The sequence below is a fragment of the Haliotis rubra genome, unplaced genomic scaffold (assembly GCF_003918875.1).
Source record: "Haliotis rubra isolate DU_JTF1 unplaced genomic scaffold, ASM391887v1 Scf56, whole genome shotgun sequence".
In the NCBI taxonomy this organism is placed as follows: Eukaryota; Metazoa; Mollusca; class Gastropoda; order Lepetellida; family Haliotidae; genus Haliotis; species Haliotis rubra.
This window is the reverse complement of record NW_025767257.1, coordinates 2,579,253-2,599,602: the sequence shown is the minus strand read 5'-3', so window position 1 is coordinate 2,599,602 and position 20,350 is coordinate 2,579,253. Positions and strand designations below refer to the sequence as shown.

The window sequence follows — 20,350 nt, the reverse complement described above, 5'->3', positions numbered from 1 at the left end:
GGAGGTGTAATTGAGGAGTGGTTGGTCACAATGTCTGGCTTCTTAATGTGGAGAGTCCATGGCAGAACAGGTTCCCTGTGCCCTGAGCATATTACAGGAGATGTAATTGAGGAGTGGTTGGTTTCAATGTCTGTCTTCTTAATGTGGAGAGTCCATGGCAGAACAGGTTCCCTGTGCCCTGAGCATGTTACAGAAGATGTAATTGAGGTGTGGTTGGTTTCAATGTCTGGCTGCTTAATGTGGAGAGTCCATGGCAGAACAGGTTTCCTGTGCCCTGAGCATATTACAGGAGATGTAATTGAGGAGTGGTTGGTTTCAATGTCTGGCTTCTTAATGTGGAGAGTCCATGGCAGAACAGGTTTCCTGTGCCCTGAGCATGTTACAGGAGATGTAATTGAGGTGTGGTTGGTTTCAATGTCTGGCTGCTTAATGTGGAGAGTCCATGACAGAACAGGTTCCCTGTGCCCTAAGCATGTTACAGGAGGTGTAATTGAGGAGTGGTTGGTTTCAATGTCTGGCTTCTTAATGTGGAGAGTCCATGGCAGAACAGGTTCCCTGTGCCCTGAGCATGTTACAGGAGGTGTAATTGAGGTGTGGTTGGTTACAATGTCTGGCTTCTTAATGTGGAGAGTCCATGGCAGAACAGGTTCCTAATCCTAGTGCACTGAGCATATTACAGGAGATGTAATTGAGGTGTGGTTGGTTTCAATGTCTGTCTTCTTAATGTGGAGAGTCCATGGCAGAACAGGTTCCCTGTGCCCTGAACATGTTAAAGGAGATGTAATTGAGGAGTGGTTGGTCACAATGTCTGGCTGCTTACTTTCATGTACATGTCGTAGATTTACACCAGCTTGAATGACTCTGAGTTTGGCAGTTTTGTTTTGAAGTTCATTAGGATGTCATGAAATAGCCTTGAAGTTGACCGTCATTGTCAACATTACAATTGACTTGACAATTGTGTATAATATAGATTGATATATGATTGATTTGTAGTGTATTTGCATGATTTGGATTAACCAAGGAAATCATTCTAACATGAACGCTGTGTTTGTTGGAAAATCACTAGGGTTTACCGGTAATACTTTTTGTCTTCAAAAGTGGGATAATTGACTTGAAAGAGAAAACTACTTGGACTTTGGTGGCTCAAGGATGAAATGCAGTACTTCTCTGCGGAACCCAATCTCAGTTATGTATAGTGTGCAGTGCTATGCCAGGACACAACAGCTCACACACTTAGTTTGTCATTGCTGAATCTTCCATAAACTATGCCACAGAATTATGTCACAGAATTGATAGTCTTTCCCTTGAGCATATTTGCAGATACTAAAGATTTTCACTTTGGCAGAATTGTATAACTTTTCATTTTCAGAAGCAAGCATTGAAGTACTTTTTTAAATGATTGGATATTTGAAAACATGCCTTTCATAAACATGGTCTGATTATCTGTTAAATAGTGTTAGAGTTTGTTGTATCTTTACCACAGGGAGGTGAGCTGTTTCCCTGATGACTTGCACACAAACAAGGACAGTAACTGAAACAATTAGGTTGTAGTCAGTATTTGCCTTGACTCACAAGTGGTTTGTAGTTTCCCTTGGAGGGATGGCAGTACAGGTCTGATGGACCAACCTGCAGAATACTCACGTGTACTCATTGCATTTGGCTTGAGCAAATATATTTGATTGTTGGTTTATTGATTTTTATATATTTATTTAGCCTCTATTGAAATTCAAGCAGAAGAGAAACTGTTTTTTTAATTTTTGTATTTATTTATGAAAAAGAGAGAGTTGAAAACACAGTGACAAAATGTATGTCAGCTTTTCCATGTACTGATCTGTTCTGATAACAATAAACTGATAGATTGTAGTGGTGGATATTGAGTTGGCTATATATATATATGGTTACTGAACTTTAAGAAACTTACTGTTTATCAATATATACTGTTGCCCCTGAGAATTAATACTATATCATTACTCTTTTCTTCACTAATTATTATCATTGAGGGTTATAAGTTGAATTAATTTCTCAATAGCAGTTTGTCAGTGGATGTTGCTGAGGACAGGATTACCATCACTTGTATGTAATAATAGATCTGAATAAAAGTGATGTCATCTGCAAATGTGTATACCTACTAGTCAGGCTAGTTCTGAAATTCATTATACCAAGTTCAGGATGGCCCAACCTATAAATTGTGTGGGATTGTCTCGTGTATGCTGTCATTCAATGACATGTGATATTGTCAGCTATAAGCCTTTGTCATTGGGATTTATCTTGACTACTCTTACATAGATCTCACATGTGGTTGGCCAGTGAGAAAGATCTTGTTCTGCTAAACTTTTGCTCCAACACAATGGACCTCATTTCATCCATGGACAGAGATAGTGAAGATTGTGATGCCCTGTCAAAAATGGTTTCGATTGCCTTTAGAAATATCTATGGGAGAATCATATCAAAGTTTGTTGAGTCATGACTACATTTCAGATTTGATTTGAATTGTTTTGTTTGATAGTTTGTTTTGGTAGAACTATCATCAATAAGTTGATTAGAAGTATACTGTTCTTGGAAGTTCGAAATCCAGCGAACACAACATAGCCAAAACTTCCTGAGTATAGTCCTTGTAGATTTTAATGCAGCACCTTACATGGACTCCGACTGTCTGACAGGACCACAAATTGTGACTGACATTATTGTCACTTTACAGGAAAGGGTGTACTCATACCATTAACCCCTAGGTTGCCTGTTTGAGCCAGATGACCTATTACAGTGGCATGTTTAAACTATCTACCCAATACATATTTCAGCATTGAAGCCTCGCTTGCTAACAGTCGTGATGCATTATAGACTTCTATGTTATGTGTGTCAACATTGGGTGTGTTTACTAATGGGACCTACACTTGTGCAGACTGTAAGGTCCTAGTGAGACATGTTGGTGCAACAATATCATGCTTCACTGTAGGTCTATGACGTGTTCAAGAGAGCTACACGAAAGCGTGACACAAAGAGCCATATAATGACAGTGTTATCAAGTCTGCCCAAACACGTTTGGCGTTTCTGTGTTATTTAGGGCCTTGCATGACCATGGTTCACAGATCAAGGCTGTAACACAATGTGTGTAAAGAAGGAAGGAAATCAACATGTATAATTATACAAAATATTGGGAAAAAGGTTGTGTGTACTTCCCAGTGTCGTCACAGTTTGGGACAACTTTTTCATCTTTTTTTTTACAGATTAGATGGTGGTTGGTCAAAATAGTAAAGTTTCTTTTCATGTCATGTTGTTAAAGCCTGTATCCAGTCTTTCAGAGTTTAATTATTGTAATCATGAAGAAGATCTTACCCTTTCCAAGTAATTAGGGCTGGGTATTGCAGAGAATTTTCATATTGCAATATATTGCGATGCGAAAGCATATATTGCGATATTTATTGCAATATATTGCAAGAAGTTCTTTTTTTAACAAAAAACTACTTATAATCGAGTTAATGCTTGATTTATAAAGCAAAAACACAACAAAATCACCATGCTTGATTAAGCTTTAATAAAAACTTTTAATCATGACAAAATAAAAATGTAAATAACATTTGGCACAAATAAAAAAAGGAAAGGAACAATTTATAAAACAGAAATATCCGAAGATTTCCTAGTGTTACAAAGTCTTTTCAAATGCATGTCAAAATACCGGTTTTCAATCAGCGTATTGCAATACGTATCGTTTTCATGTCTGAACCGGTATATACCGGTAAACCGGTTATATTGCGCAGCCCTGCAAGTAATAGACCCTTGAATGACTAGACATTAACAACAGAGAGATGCTTGTCATGACTGCTGACTGGATTGGTTGGGTGGTCATGCTCTATGACTTGGCTGACTGCCTGGCTTCTCTTGTCCACACTTGATTGTTTATAGTCCACTGCTAATTGCAGCATGAAACAACAAATAAATTAGTGACACATAATTCTAGTTAAGCATGTTAATGTGAAGACGAGGCAGGATGCCTTGACACTGTTCTGTACTCTAAGTCCTGGTTGTGAAACTAAAACTATCATGACATCAAGAATGTGCCAGCATAGTGTGTCCTTTCACCAACATGTTCCATTGTTGATCATTTCCAGGTATGCAGTCTTGAATATATTATGTTTGAGATTGATACAGAAACAGAACATAGACTGATACTTCGGGAAGGGCTTTCTATATCATGATGGCAGCTTCAAACACCCTTCTGCTTGCCCGAGCCCAGCTAACCTGTATATGTATATGTGTGGGAACTAACAGGCCGATCCTACAACCAACTGGAGACCCGTCAAGACAGCAGTCTATGACTTTAACCACTTGTCCAAAGACCCAGTCCAGCAAAATTGATTGGCCCAGTTAGCTCAGCTAGTAGTAGTCCAAATCATAACTTGAAAACGTACAAAGAAAATGGTGCTAAGAGCCAAGCTCTCAAGAGTAGACTCAGGGGTTTTGGCACAGACTGAAACAGACCTAACTCTTTTTTTACACATTCATGGGTGTATATGTGGTAATAGCTGACATTTAAGGAATTTAACATTTGATTTCCTCATGAATATTCTGTGCATTGTTAAGTCATTCCACAGTTTGGATCGTGGTAAGGTTTTTGACATGGTAAAAGTTCATGTAGTCTCAAGTTTTCTGCACTGGGATATCTGACACACTGAACTTATTTGAGTTTTTATGTTAGAAAAGTAGGACACACTGTGACCCAGTTGCATGCAGCATGGTAGAGTGATCACTGTGGAATGACATAATGCCCTAAGTTCATCTGGTGGATGGGGATTGAATCAGACGCATAACTCATATATACATTCGGGGAGACACTTCATAGTTACTTTTTTCCCTTTATTTTTTGTTTCCGCTAACGCTTTATGAGAGATGTTTTATATACACATGTCATTTGATAAATGCACGTTTAAACTCAGACTAAACATGCAAACACTAACTTATTGAAAACGTGAAAATTTAACATGGGTTTTGTAGAAACAACAACTGGCCTGAGTTCATATTGTGACAGTAACACTGGTTACGAGATGTATTTTATTGTTAGAGTTAAAACAGAGGATCAGGGTCAGCGTATCCTGGCACGGCTAAGGGGAGCAGTTTTTCGTAGTACTTTGGCTTATCCATGACCCCTTTTGGCAGTGACAACTTTCCTGATAAATGTCACGCTGCATGATTAGAGTGAAAAACTGAAAATCACCTTGAATCTCACCTGTCATTTACAATTGGAGGTATTGTCACAAAGTTTTAAGTTCAGTGTCTTACACTCCTGTTTGCCATGCCGACAAAATGTTGTTTACCGAGCCATGTGGAACATGTCGTTATGCTGTCTACATGTTGGCCAACACATTGCACAGTGTTAGGGATGATATACTATAAGCTGTGGTACAGCAGATGAGGATCAGGAGAATTTTGTAGGGACTACCTCTCACGTTCACAGTCCTGTTTGTTTTGTGTCCAATGGGCAGACAATGCACATAAAGATTTGTTTTGAGGCTGCTGAAATTGGAAAAGATCTGCAAATTCACTGCCGCTCTGAAAAAGAAAAACATTAAACATGTTTAGAATTCCAGTTCGAGTGCCCTAATGTTGAACAAAGGTTTAGATCGGACGCCTTGACATTGCCTCTGTGTATCTTAGCAATTCAGTGCATAACGATTTAGGTGATGTTATTATATCGCTTTTAAAACAAATTTTACTTCGTTAATCTATTACGCTGAGTGCAGTGATTAGGGCTCCTGCATTGTTTTGTTTCTTCGGTTTCAAGTCCAAACTGTGTTAGCTTGTGTAATTCGAGGAGAATAAATTTGATTTGCTTTTACACCTGTGTAGTGTTCTATATGTAATGTGAATGAATCAGGATTTCGTGAATCAGGGTTAATTTGTTCATGTTGCTTGGCATCTCAGGGCTGCGTTCACCTATTTAAACGAATTAAACGGATTCAGGTAAACTTGGTTGGGTTGCGAAAAAAAAGAGGAGTTTGTTCTTTGTTGAAAAACATCCCTGAAAGCACACAGTGCAATGATAAGAACATCAGGCTGTGGGACAATGGTCTGACCCTGACAGTGGTAGGTCTGTAGGAAGATCTGTAGACGTTCGGCAGAAAGGTGGGTGAGAGTAATAGGTAGGGCTGAAGGTCTTGCAGGGGTGTCCTGGAGGTCAGGTTGAAAGAGGAAGAGAGATTTTAAGAAACAGTTGGATAGTCAATATGTAGAAGGTTTGTCTTTATGTGTTAGTTATTTATTTAAGGGTACTGTCACTGATCAAACTGGACTGGATTATCAGTGTGTTGTTACTGACCTGTATTTCACTTCAGTGTTAATTGATTTTTACCTGTTGTGTTTAGGTTGTTAGTAACATGATTCAGTGGTACATGCTATTAGTGGTGTTCCGATGATCGAAAATCGATTGACTGACTGAGTTTAGTTTTACGCCGCTTTAGCAATATTCCAGCAATATCACGTCGGGGGACACCAGAAATGGGCTTAACACATTGTGCCCATGTGGGGAATCGAACCCGGGTCTTCGGCGTGACGAGCCAACGCTTTAACCACTAGGCTACCCCACCGCCCCCGAAAATCGATTGAAAGAAGGATTAAAAATAATTATTGATTGTAAAAAATATATTTTCGATTGATCAGAATTTTGTTGTTTTAGTACAACACCTTTGAATGAAGTAAACTAACCATTAAATTTGACGAATAGTTATGAACAAACATGCGCTCAACAGCCTAAAGCTACGTGCATTGTATTAATAGTTTCGTATTTATCACTACAGTAAATATTACTGTAACCTGTCTATGAATAAATTTTACATCTATTGTGAACGTAATGAGATATACTGATAAATAGTTGTTGTATAAATAAACAGAATAATTACATTAACATTAATTAGAAAAAACCTGGGTAAAAACCCTAAAATTGGCGATTACAATAAAAATGTGTATATTTCAATTATCATCGATAATTGTTCACCACAAGTCCTCTGATAATTGCTAGTGGATTTGGTTTCCGATTCCCAACACTACGCGTTATGGATATAGAAATTTTGAACATGTCAGGTAGTGTAAGGTTGGATATGGTTTTGGGGGTCGTGAGATGGAGAAACAGGCCACACCCTGTTTGTAGTCAACTCAATTCCAGGCTGATCAATGGCTGATAGGCAGCAGTCTCTGCTGTAGAACAACAGTCTGACAATCACATGGTCTATTTATGGTTTCTTCAGTAACTATTTTAAACCTCATAGAAAGAAAAGGAATACTGTAAGAGAAAGCAATCCACTGCCATCACTCTACCATATAATTATCCTTCTGGGTACCCGTTTACATAACCATGCTCATTGACGTGTCGACATAGTGGATACTGTTCCAGGCGTTTACTGATGCTATAATGGGCGACCTACTTTCAACCCAACAATGACTGGATGTCCTTAAATAAAGTCTGGAAGCATGTGGGTGGAGATCAGTTTAATTATTTTCACTGCCTAATTGAAATTGGATAGCTACCTTTCTTTGTGCTGGAGCTGGGGCAGTATGTAGAGTACAAGCAGTGGTAACATGTCTGACTAATCCCCAGCACTAGCAGGAATCCAGGGTAATACTGCCAGACACTATCAAGTGTAGTGTGCACTGCTCTATTTGCTGGTAGCATACTGTCAGCCCCAGTCAGGGGCCATCATTACATTGATGAGGTCAGAAATTGGAGGCTGGAATCAGGAGGCAGAGGGTTATGGGTGCATGTGGAGGGTTTTGTGTTGTTGCTGAGGGTGGTGTGTTGTTGCTGAGGGTTATGTGTTGATGTGAAGGGGTTGTGTGTTGTTGCTGAGGTTAATGGGTTGATGTGAAGGGGTTGTGTGTTGTTGCTGGGGTTTATGTGTTGATGTGAAGGGGTTGTGTGTTGCTGAGGTTAATGTGTTGATGTGAAGGGGTTGAGTGTTGTTGCTGAGGTTAATGTGTTGATGTAGGAGGTTGTGAGTTGAGGATTGTGTGTTTTTGCCGAGGTTAATACATTGATGTGGAGGGTTGTGAGTTGAGGGTTGTGTGTTGTGTTGATGTAGAAGATTTTGTGTTTGATTCTGATGGTTTTGTGTTGATGCTGATTGCTGTGTTATTGTGTTGCATTTTTGCCTGATGTTACTGAGTATTGTCTGTCGAACCTGATGGTTGTGTTTTGGTGCTGATGGATGTGTGTTTTTGCCTAGTGTTGTTTCGTTATTTTCCAAAATTCTGAGATATTTCAACACAGTGTACTGCAGTAATGTGAAACTTAGCATCAGAGCATTTTCCTCTTCATTAAATATTGGTCTGAATATGAATGATATGCAAATTACCTGTACACAGCCATGACATTAGTTACAACTATTTTAACATGACTTGAAATTTTTTTAATTTGGAACATAATACTGACATGCTGCAGACTTTGGTCTTCGTATTTGACCTGAGAGTTTTTTATAGATAAATTCCTGAGATCGTTCCTTTGTTGGCTGGGCTGTTAGCATTAGTTACATAGCATCTTTCTAGCAGATAATTCCCATGAGATTGTTTAGTACTGTAAATAAAATTTTAAAATTCTGACACTAGTGTGTGGGATGAATGGTAGTTGGAAGGAGAACTGGTAAGTGGTCAAACAGATTTGTGTGGGCCTAGGCAAATATCTTGGAGCGGTGTTGGAGGAGATCAGCTAGGATATAGGTAATGACTCACTGTGGCCTGAACTGCAGACAGTCAGCTGGTGGGAGGCTACAGGGATACAGACGAGGGAGGGAGGAGCGGATGGAGAAACGGAGACTTGTTTCACTTGTAGACTTTGGCATTTTTTTGTTGTCGATGCCACCCACTGTCTATTGGTTTGGATTATTTTTAGTAATGATTTCTAATTATTATGTACAGTATTATTCAACTGATATGAAGATATACAAAATATCCACCTGAAACTATTAATAAAAACACTGGGACAAAACATTACCAAGACATTATCAGTTTCAGCAGTGATCAGAGAAATAACTTCCTTAAAGTTTTATGTGAGAACCTAGGCCGGCCTAGTAGCCTATTGGTTAAAGCGTTCGCTTCCACACCATGAACTGTACAAATGCAAGTGTGTAAATAGGCCACGTAATGAAATGTTTGGTACAAAATATATTAAGACATTAATTTATCAATAGGCATAAGGTTTTGATATAAACTATCAATATATTATCAATTTTGGTATAAATTTTTAATGATGATATATTATTCATAAGCTAGTTAACACACAAAGAACAACTGATGTATTGTCTGTGATATAGAATTTCCAAATAAAAGGAAATCCTGTTTGTGAGTGAGGAATTTAATCCTGGTTAAATAGTGAAACCCTGTTGATACACATCTGAAATGAGCAAAACAAACACTTAGGGATGATTACCTACATGTAAAGGCTTTAAATAAAGCAGCGTGAAGTGGTTGAGACATTGAGCTGAGGGTCCTAAAGAAAAAGATACAACTGATGTATTGTTCCCATCAGTGGTAAGGGAGGATGTTTGTATGGGGAGCATTCATTGTCTACATTGTACATGTTCAAGTTGTAAGATACAAGGATTAGCTGAAGAACCCACTTGTCTTTGGTGCCGTGTTTCACTGTGTGCCAGAAACGGGTGATCCTGGGTTTGAATCCCAGTTCACCCTCATTATGAGGGCAATGGTGTAGCCTAGTGGTTAAATCGTTTGCTCATCACGCCGAAGACCTGGGTTCGATTCCCCACATGGGTACAATGTGTGAAGCCCATGTTCCCTGCCGTGATATTGCTGCGTAAAACCATACTCACTGAGTCACTCACTCACCCTGATTATGTTCCTATGGTTTTCCAGGTTCAAGAAAGGTGAACATGTTTAATACCCAATTACTTAGGGTGACCTTAGACTTCAACATAGCATTCTGTGATAGATCTGAAATTCATTGCACTACAGCATTAAACCCAACTCTCTCATTATATATAGTGAAACACCAATAAAGCATTATCAGGCAGTGCCAAACATTTGATTTTTGAGACTTTTGTTTAATTTTTACAAGACTAACGACTTAAATTTGCACCTGTAGCTCAAACCTCCTTCTTCTTCTGCCATCTCACCATGCCATTTCATTGCTGGACATGAAGCCCAACAGGAGCAGTTTCTGATCCTATGCATATGGCTCCTGGTTGAAGTAGAACTAATAGAGTCTGTATGGTAATGATTTTACAGCATGCTGCTGCTACATATCTGTACCAGACGAAGCCACCTTCAATATATATAGCTTGGTCCCCAGTGTTGGTATGATTTATTTGTGTTACTTATGTGAATGGTAATGCATTTTATTAATTAAGTGCCAGTCAGGTGTATGTTTCATCTCCAGCTGTTTCAGTGCCTAACTTCTTCATGCAAACTCTCAGGCACAATTTATCTTATTTATGTCAGCAATGTTGTAATCATGTTAATGAAATGTAGTGCAACATATTGGTAAAAGCAAAATCTTGATATTAAAATGAGCTTTTATAATGAGGTAATCCTTTCATTGCAAGTTGCAGCACTTACATGATCGTGTGGTATAACTCTTGACAAACGGTTCATTTTCATGAAGTGATACATTTGCTGAAATACCAAATTTGACTGTTTTGAATGATCTAGCATATATGTACGTATATATGAGTTATTACCTAGGTGTCAAAATATGATAATGAATGAACTCTAACCCCCAACTGGAAGTTGCAGCTATCTGTATGTCACTGTCACTGTGCTTGTCCAAACGATGGAACTTACCCATGCATTCTACTCTTGCTGCAGCAGTATCGATGATATTGTTGTCTTGGTGATAGACTCAAAATCTGATCCATTTCAATTACACAGATCATAAATGTTGGAGTTATCAGAGGTACAGTTTGCACTGCTGGCTAAATTTACTTTTATGCCCTTACAACAAAACGATTAGATAACATCTTGGTGACCAATATGTCTTGCATTTGTAAATATTCCCTAAAGGTATTATGTATGATATTGATCCATTAATCAATGAGTTCTGATTAATTGTAATCATGTCATGATCAATCATATCGGGAACACCTTCTTTGAGCCTGAGTTTGTATTAGAGGTTTACAACCTGAAAATGTGTTTTTCATGATGTCTGCCAGTGGATTCTATAGTGAGACTGGTGATATTTGAGAAGTAGGCACTATTGATTGCCACCATTGCTTTGTCCTTCCTGAAATCAAAGATATCTTAGCAGAAATTATTCATTAGAAATTTGAGAGTAGAAATTGATATTAGAATGATGGTTTGCTTATGTTGTTAAAGTGGACGTGAAGTTTACTTCATTTTGCCAGAAGTTCCACTCAGTATCAGCATAAAAATTTGTCCCCATGATTTGAAATTATTGTACAGTGAAAATATTGTATTGGTGCTAGATATATTTTCAGTTTTCTTTGGAAATTTGTACAAATGGTACAGCTAGAAACTAACCCAAGCCTGGTAGTCATTCTGCCTTGTGTTGAAGGCAAGATGGCATTCTGAAATGTTTGCAGTTTAGATGTGTCATGATACAGGCTGACAAGATGCATCCGGACACTTCCTTGATAATATCAACTCCTAAAATGACATTCTGTTTTAGTAACAAATTTGAAATGAAACCTGTAGGATGTTAATAAATAAGTCAATAAAATGAGCTAATTGTATGAATCTAGCAGGAAGTGTTACTAGTACTTGTTTTGGAAGGAGTGTTGGTGGCTCAGTGGCTGTGAAAGGGAGTGTGCTTCACACTCTGGTGATTATGTAATTCCTCATCTTCACATGAGAATTACTGCTGCCATGTATATAATGAGACATTGTCCGTGTTTAATTAGGGTTCTAATTAGCAGCCAGACTGATTGAATGTTTAGGAGACAAACATGTGGGTAACATATGTTATATTTGGGATGACACTTTCTTAGTATGTAGGTGTTTGAATATATTGAATGAAACTTGCTATAGATAACAAGAGATCTGAAACACATGCCTTTTACAGGTATTCATTATGAGTTGTTACAATATCACATTGGGTATGTGTGGTTCTGTGATACAACTCCCATCCAGCTTCAGCTTGTACAGAATTTAGCGAGGGACACAAAAGTACATATACCCTTTGAGATACTGCTACAAGGATCTAAATGCGTACAAACACTGCAGAAGGATCTGAACACATACACACAGAAGGATCTGAACACATACACACACTGCAGAAGGATCTGACACTCACAGTCAGCAGAAGGATCTGAACACACAGTCAGCAGAAGGATCTGAACACATACACACAGCAGAAGGATCTGAACAATTACAGTCAGCAGAAGGATCTGAACACATACAGTCAGCAGAAGGATCTGAATACGTACACACAGAAACAGATCTGAACACGTACACACACAGCAGAAGGATCTGAACATGTACACACAGCAGAAGGATCTGAACACGTACACATCAGCAGAAGGATCTGAACACAAACACACTGCAGAAGGATCTGAATATGTACACACAGAAATAACACGCATCACACAGCAGAAGGATCTGAACACGTCAGCAGAAGGATCTGTACACACAGCAGGATCTGAACACATACAGTCAGCAGAAGGATCTGAATACGTACACACAGAAACAGATCTGAACACGTACTACACACAGCAGAAGGATCTGAACACATACACACAGCAGAAGGATCTGAACATGTACACACAGCAGAAGGATCTGAACACCTACACACAGCAGAAGGATCTGAACACATACAGTCAGCAGAAGGATCTGAATACGTACACACAGCAGAAGGATCTGAACATGTACACACAGCAGAAGGATCTGAACACGTATACACAGCAGAAGGATCTGAACACATACACACAGCAGAAGGATCTGAACATGTACACACACAGCAGAAGGATCTGAACATGTACACACAGCAGAAGGATCTGAACACATACACACAGCAGAAGGATCTGAACACATACACACAGCAGAAGGATCTGAACACGTACACACAGCAGAAGGATCTGAACATGTACACACAGCAGAAGGATCTGAACACATACACACAGCAGAAGGATCTGAACACGTACACACCAGCATGCCATCGCCAGTAGTAAATGGTGACCTTGCCTGCATAAATTGTTGATCAGTAATGATATGATATGACTCTCTGAGCTAGCTTAGTGGTTAAAGCGTTCACTCATCACGCTGAAGACCCCGATTCAATTCTCCACATGGGTACAATGTGTTAAGCCTGTTTGATAGGCATCTTTATAAGTTGGTATAGCAGTTGTATGGATTCCGTCTTTAATATCTAAATGGCAACGTTTTGGTGTAGATCCTTATGCCATCAGTTAAATACTGTCGCCATATGGATAAGGAAGTCGTAATCCATACGATTGTTACTTTGTCATGTGTTAAGCCCATTTTTGGTGTCCCCCATCGTAATATTGCTGACATATTGCTGAATGTGGCTCGTACCCTACTCATACATAATTTACAGGCTGCTTTTAACTTGCATGAGTATTTCTAAGTGCGGCATTATATGACAAATGTACACACCACAAAACCAACAGCGAGAAAACAAAACACAAATAGAAAGAATGCTATGATATTATGGAAAGCTGATATGAAATAAGCAGTTGTTTACAATGGTCCTACTATGGTTGTGTCCTGTTTCAGGTGACATCACACGGAAGGGTTATGAGAAGAAGAAGACCCGTCTCCTCACACCTTATGTGAAGCAGCAGCCTCCAGGTAGGCTTTGTTGCACGCTGTTGCTGCCGCCGCCACTGCTAATCCCAGTACTGCCGCAGTTCACTTCCCTTTCTCGTTAATATTTCCTGTAATTTCTGTACTAATAACAGTTTCCAATTTTTTATAATTTGGTTCACATTTAGCAGGGTAAATAATGCTTTGTTGCTTTCTGCGTGACTTCAGAACGGATTGTGGTTCAGTGTCACTTGCTAATGTATGGATTTCATAATCCGGCCCCACAAAACCATCGAAAGAAAATGTTGGATAATGTTGGATAATCTGACAAAATATTACACTTTCAACACTAGCAATAATTCTTTGATTTTTAGGCAGATTTTATGTAATTGCGCTTGATGTTACCAACTGTTTTATTAATTGACAACTGTGACTAAATCATGTTGTAATAACAGTTTGACATATTAGATTAAAGCAACATTGTACTTGTACACTTTTCGGAAGGAAAATTTATGATACAATAAAGAGAAGGTCGATTCTCACGAATGAGAATAATGGCCAAGTGCTAAGTCAAGTGTAAATGCATGTTGTGTACAGTTGATGTAAACATCTGCCTTGCATGCACGGGGCATGCCGACACTCTAGCTGGTACATAGCTGTGGCTCCTCCCCCTCCCGTCAGTGTCATCTCATCATCGGTACCAGGATTCCTGGAGATTAAAATATAGCCAATTTACCGACCGGAGATATTGCTCTTTCTCTTTTCCATGTTTTCAGATTAACAAAGATGGAGAATAATTTCTATAAAGATGGCACAACATGGTTATTACATTTTTGAATAACATATATATGTAGCTTAAGAAAGAAATAGCATTATATTTTTGTATTCATTGTAAATATTTTTTGATTGGGTTTCTAGGAGAGTTTACGATTTGTGATTTTTTTTTATAGGATTTCAAATGCATCTCTTGTCATTGTGTTTCAAAGGAAAAGATAAAAAATGTAAATATTGGAAGATAAATGTTTTCATTGTTCAGTTGTTTGACTATTTTTGAAGACATGGAAAATATTACGTGGCCAAATTTCCAATTCTCTCCCGATTTTCAAATGGCAGCTTGCTGCTTGATGATCTTTCTTATCTCTGATAACATCTGTGCATACTGTATCTGCAGGAACAAGCCTAGGTACGTGTTAGATGCCAGTTGATGGTCAAGCTGAACAAGTTTCTTTTCAGTTTTGTCACAGATTGATTTAACTGAGAACTTTTCCTGAATTTTTGTAGGCCAGGGGCCTAGCGCTCCAAGCCCCTCGACAGCAGCACAGCGTAAAGCTCAACGTCGCTTAACTCGAGAAGATAATCGATATCATTCCGGTAAGCAGGGAGGCAGGCACCTGTTGTTACTAGTATCAATACTAGAATACTAGTACAAATACTGGTGTTATGTATAGCTAGTGTGGAAACTTTCATGTCATTGGTTGAAGGGTAATTGATATTTTCACAAACTTTCTGAATTTGATCAAATAAGTTTGCAGAAATCTTTTTTGGTCGATTCTAAGGTCATGACAGACATTCTAACAATTTTAGATTTTTGACTGAATAAGTTTGTTCTGATTTTAATCGAACAGCTTTTTGACTTTTATTTATCTAACAACTTTTTGCTTTGTGGCAAATTACTAGAACTTTTAAGTATATTCAGTGTCCTTTGAGTAGCAACACATTGGGCCATATGCCATTCATGTGTAATAGTAATTCTTTGTTTATGTTTATTTCAAACAAAAATATTTGTCCATGTTTTATCGTTGTTTACGTTTGTTTTGTCATGTTTTGTTTTATAATGTCTTTCTATGAAGCAGAAATGGAATCTCAAAGTTAGAGCGTTTGTCACCTGAAGCAAAATATGAAATTCAATATGATGTTGATGATTGCGATACAGATTTAAAACTTTAAATAGAATTTGACAAGACAGTATCAGGTATTTTAAAGCCTCCATCTTGCTTGTGTGTGTGTGGCTTTAGAGACACTGCAATTGTTAGTCAATATTTAGTGAGATGCCATCGAAACTATGTGTGTGGGGTGTTGACTGTTGAAATGTTTGTATTTCTTGTTGAAATTAACACCTTATTCTCATTTTGTTTTTATTGACTGTAACAAACCCATGTGAAGCATTCTGGTCATTACCGGCCAAACCAAACTCAGACTCTTTTGAAGGACATTAGAACCTACATTGAATCTTAAATTTTGAGTTTGTAATTTCTTTGGAGATTGTTTGATGTAATTTTTGTGATAATTATTTGCCTGTTTTGAAATATTTGTTATGATTTGTTCATGTTGTTTTGTTCTGTATTACTATCATCATCGTCATGACATTAATGCCAAAATTTGTCGAATTTATGTATTAATATGTGTGATATAAAAAGTTATGACATTTGTTTTCCCAAATATGGAAAGTTTCTGAACTAACAACTATTTTGTATGAATGTTGGGTGTTTTAATTGACATAATGTATATGCAACAAGGAAGAGATTATCACATTGCTAAACGGATGTGGATTTATTTTAAATAATTCTACAATGTATTTTTAGCTGACCTCATTTTGATCATCCTTCTTGTGCATGCTACATAAACAATGTGATCATCTTGTATGTGGTTGTGGGCGTTCACCTGCCGATCTACATTCAGCTTTGGCCTTAATATACACACATATATGCAGTCTCCTTGTTCCAGCTCACTCAGAATTCTGTAGGAAGGGAGATAACTCTTTATGAAATGCCTTTTATTTAGACTCTTGGTCCCAAATCAATTGATTATTCTTTGTTGACATGTTTGATGATTTATTGCCTCCAAATATTTCGGCCTTCCTCTCACCTTAAAGTGACAAATGTTATTGTTAGAACCCATTCCAAAATTCATATGACAGTTGATATTTTATTTTTAACAAAAACATCAGTATAGAATGGGTATTATGCCAAATGGCTGAATATAATTGCAAGTAGCTATTATAGAAAATGTTCTAGTTTGTTTACAACTGCTTAATGACTGACAACAAACGTAACACATTAAGTCCTCCCTTTGTCAGGATTGCTTATTACGGAGAGTATGGTATCCTTTTCATTGAAGGCCAGAGAACTATTAGAAAAATACAACTATGTAGAATTCTAATTATGTGTGGTTTTGATCTGGACCGATTTATGATGTAAAATGTGTGAAGAGCTTACTGATGATGTTCAGCATGGTTCATTGAAGACCCAGCTTATGGTCTGTCTGCTTGGTCCGTGTGTTACAATGTGCTGTCCTGCTATTGTCATTGTGGATGGTTTTCTAGTGTATGGTGTGCCATTGCAGAGATTCGAACAGAGGCTGTGATGCAGGCCTTGGCGATGCATAATAAGCGTGTTCCTGTGATGCCCTTGCCGTCGAAACGAACATCGGTCAACTACCACGGCCAGCAGAGGAGAGAGAGACATGGAGGTAATTATCAACTGGTCAGTCCGGTCCTTCAGGTTAACAGCTGTTGGTTGTGTGTGTGGGAGGGGGACAACAGACAGTGTGACGGTAATAAAGTGCATAAAAATATTGGACATTTGTCCATAACAAATGAGTGAGTTTTGGTTTTACACCCCTTTTAGCAATATTCCAGCAATATCACGGCAGGGACACCAGAAATGGGCTTCACATATTGTACCCATGTTGGGAATCGAACCCGGGTCTTCGGCATGACGAGTGAATGCTTTGACCACAAGGCTACCCTACAGCCCCCAATCACAAATGTGAATGATTCAAGGCTTACCAAAAACTTGGAGTATGTTTTAGTATCAATTTCTGTAGATACATGTAAAGCCCATTATTGTATTCTTGAATGTTCTGTCATGAATATTTCTAAACCACCCGGGCAGTGGGGTAGCCTGGTGGTTAAAATGTTCGCCCCTCAAGCCAAAGACCTGGGTTCGATTCCCTACATGGGTACCATGTGTGAAGCCCATTTCTGGTGTCTCTGCCGTGATATTCCTGGAATATTGCTAAATGCGGTGTAAAACCAAACTCACTCTAAACCACCCAACACTACTTGTGTCCCGATACACCTCCACCATTGTAGTTGTAACAATCTCTGCCAGCACACAGACACCTGAATGACAAGAAGTAACGATAAGCCCACACCCACTGAAGGAATTTTGTTTTCAGTTTAAAGACTGATAGCAAATGTAATAACGTTTCAACTTTTCCTCTCGAACCTTTATGATGCATTAGTAAAGATTGCTACTTCCTGCCTGCTTGGTAGTGAAGTGAAACAACTTTCGACAGTGAGTGCAGCCGTCAGTAACAGCTGATCAATGACACTGCTAATTGTCATACCATGTCTCGCATATATATTCCATAGATCAAACTGGCTCTATTATACCTTTCTCAAAGAGAAAGTATTGATTATAATTCAGTGGGCTTATTTCTACCTACATACAAATGAATGGCACATTTCACTGGCAGCTGGATTCATTGAATTAGAGAGTGCATTTATTGTGATTTGAATGTATGATATTCTTTTCAAATGGTAGTTGTCCTGAAACTATAGAATTTAGATCATCTTTCAGAATATATGGGAAGGAAGGATGCTTAATTTGTCATTGCATGGATTATCTGTTGAGAAGTTTTTCAGTATTTATTGTGTTTTTTAAAAATTAAGGCTGTACAAAAAATATTTGTTTTTGTTGTTGATGTGATCATATTAGTCAGAGGTTGAAGGTAATGTCTAGCAGAAATATGGAAAAAACACCTGGATCCTGGTCTTAAAAATAACATGGGTAGGAGAGTTTTGCTTTTGCCAAATCGTCTTAGATTCCTCCTGCTTCTCATGAGAGAAAATATAGCAGTGGCTGTGTGGTTGTGGCATGTGATTTATCCAGGGAAATTACCATTAGTGAAATCCCACACGTTCATTATCCGTTTCTAATTTTTTAAATACAATATAACTAGATTTTGGGAGAAAGTGCCAGAATCGCGGTCTAGTGATCATGCTGGATTCTGTCTATACTGGAACGGATTTCCTAGAGTGACCTGTCTGCAACATTTCCCCCAAAGTGTGGGGCACTGATCATAACCCTGACTAAAGCATAATGTATAACATGCCTGAGATATGTATGTAAGCAGTGGCACAAGGATCTAATGTGCACCTTCCCATACCAACCTGCGGAGATTCTGGGGGAAAATAGGTCCACAGGACACTATACATGTTTATACAACGAACTACATTGAGGATTGAGTGGACACAATGTTTGGCTTGGTATAACCTCGACTACTTGAGTCTGTGCTTGTGGAAGGGTGGCCATGGCAATTCAGATGCTGCGATTTGCTGTACAGAGTTGCTTCCCTTGGTTGTGCCAGGAGACTTGTGCCAGTCACAGATTTCCTGTAATTGTTTTTCTAAGTTTGTCTGAACCATCTCTGCAAGTTTGATTTTCACCTTAAAAACTAAATATCTAAGGTTAGCAGAACGTTGGGCTTTCTTTCCACATGAAGCTAACATGCCTTGGTGTTACTGAAAAAAATTCAAAGTGCTTGGTGTTACTGAAAAAATATTCAAAGTGCTCACTCATGGTCGTCGAATTTGATTTGCTAAATATCTCAATACTATTGGTAGCTTGAATTCTATCAGATTCACTGTGAAAATATCAGGCAAGATCTAGATCATGAATAACTGGTAGTGAATAGGTGGCTGCTAATATCCATTTTACAAATCTGATCAAACAGTTTTATGTTTTGATATGATTTTAGAACTTGACTCAAGCTGTATTATGTTTTACCTTTCTGTGACTTAAGCCAACAGACTGAAGCCTGATGCTTGTGAAATGATGTTCGGTCCAGTGTTTGTACCTTTCTGTGTTTGCTAAGTCTGTACACAGCAGTATTACAGCAGTAACAGTGATCTGTATATAGTGAAGCCTGGACCAGACAACGGAGTGATGAAACATCACCATTGATCCATACAGTTGGGATATGCTCACTAGTAATAGACCAAGTCACAGTGCGTGACCTCCCAATCCATTTATCTCCCCCTTGTGACAAGAATAAAATCCATAATAATATTTATAGTTTGATCTGATTAACTTAGCTGATAACGATAATGCTGAATTATAATGATAATGATGATGATGATGATGATGATGATGATGATGATGATCTGAAACCAGTGAGATTTACTGAAAATGATGTACATTCAAGAGATTTTGACTAGAGTGTTTGACTAGATAAAATCATTTAAATTTCTTGGGAGCTAACTGTTTGGTGCTCGGAGGTTGGTGTCATTTAATCAATTTGTCAGAATAAGATCGGAGGTGAAGGTGAAGAATCTTTAACACTGCAAACATTGTTTTCCCTGCTGTTTGGACACAGTAGATTTTCACTTTCTTGTGAAAAATATTTTACAGTCTTCAGCAAATGTCTTAGTGGAAACTGATCATCTGAATCGTTTGGACATTGAAGTTCTGAATATTTGTCATTTGACTACATGTGACGTGTGATGCTGTGCCAGATGCTGTGTGTTTGTTTTTGTGTGGAACTAATCACTACACTGAAGGAATTAGTTACAATTACTAGCCTAAGCAAAATACTGGAATTTACTAGCATTTAGGTCCTCAACTGGGTC

At 38.3% G+C, this 20,350-nt stretch overlaps 1 protein-coding gene across 1 annotated transcript in view; it reads left to right on the top strand.

The window, feature by feature from the left end:
- LOC124254007 (disco-interacting protein 2-like) overlaps positions 1–20,350 on the top strand; it is a 92,883-nt gene that overhangs the window by 26,034 nt on the left and 46,499 nt on the right. Inside the window, 3 exon segments of the mRNA XM_046687871.1 lie at positions 13,687–13,761; positions 14,998–15,087; positions 17,059–17,184. Of these exon segments, the coding sequence (XP_046543827.1) occupies positions 13,687–13,761; positions 14,998–15,087; positions 17,059–17,184 (291 nt within the window).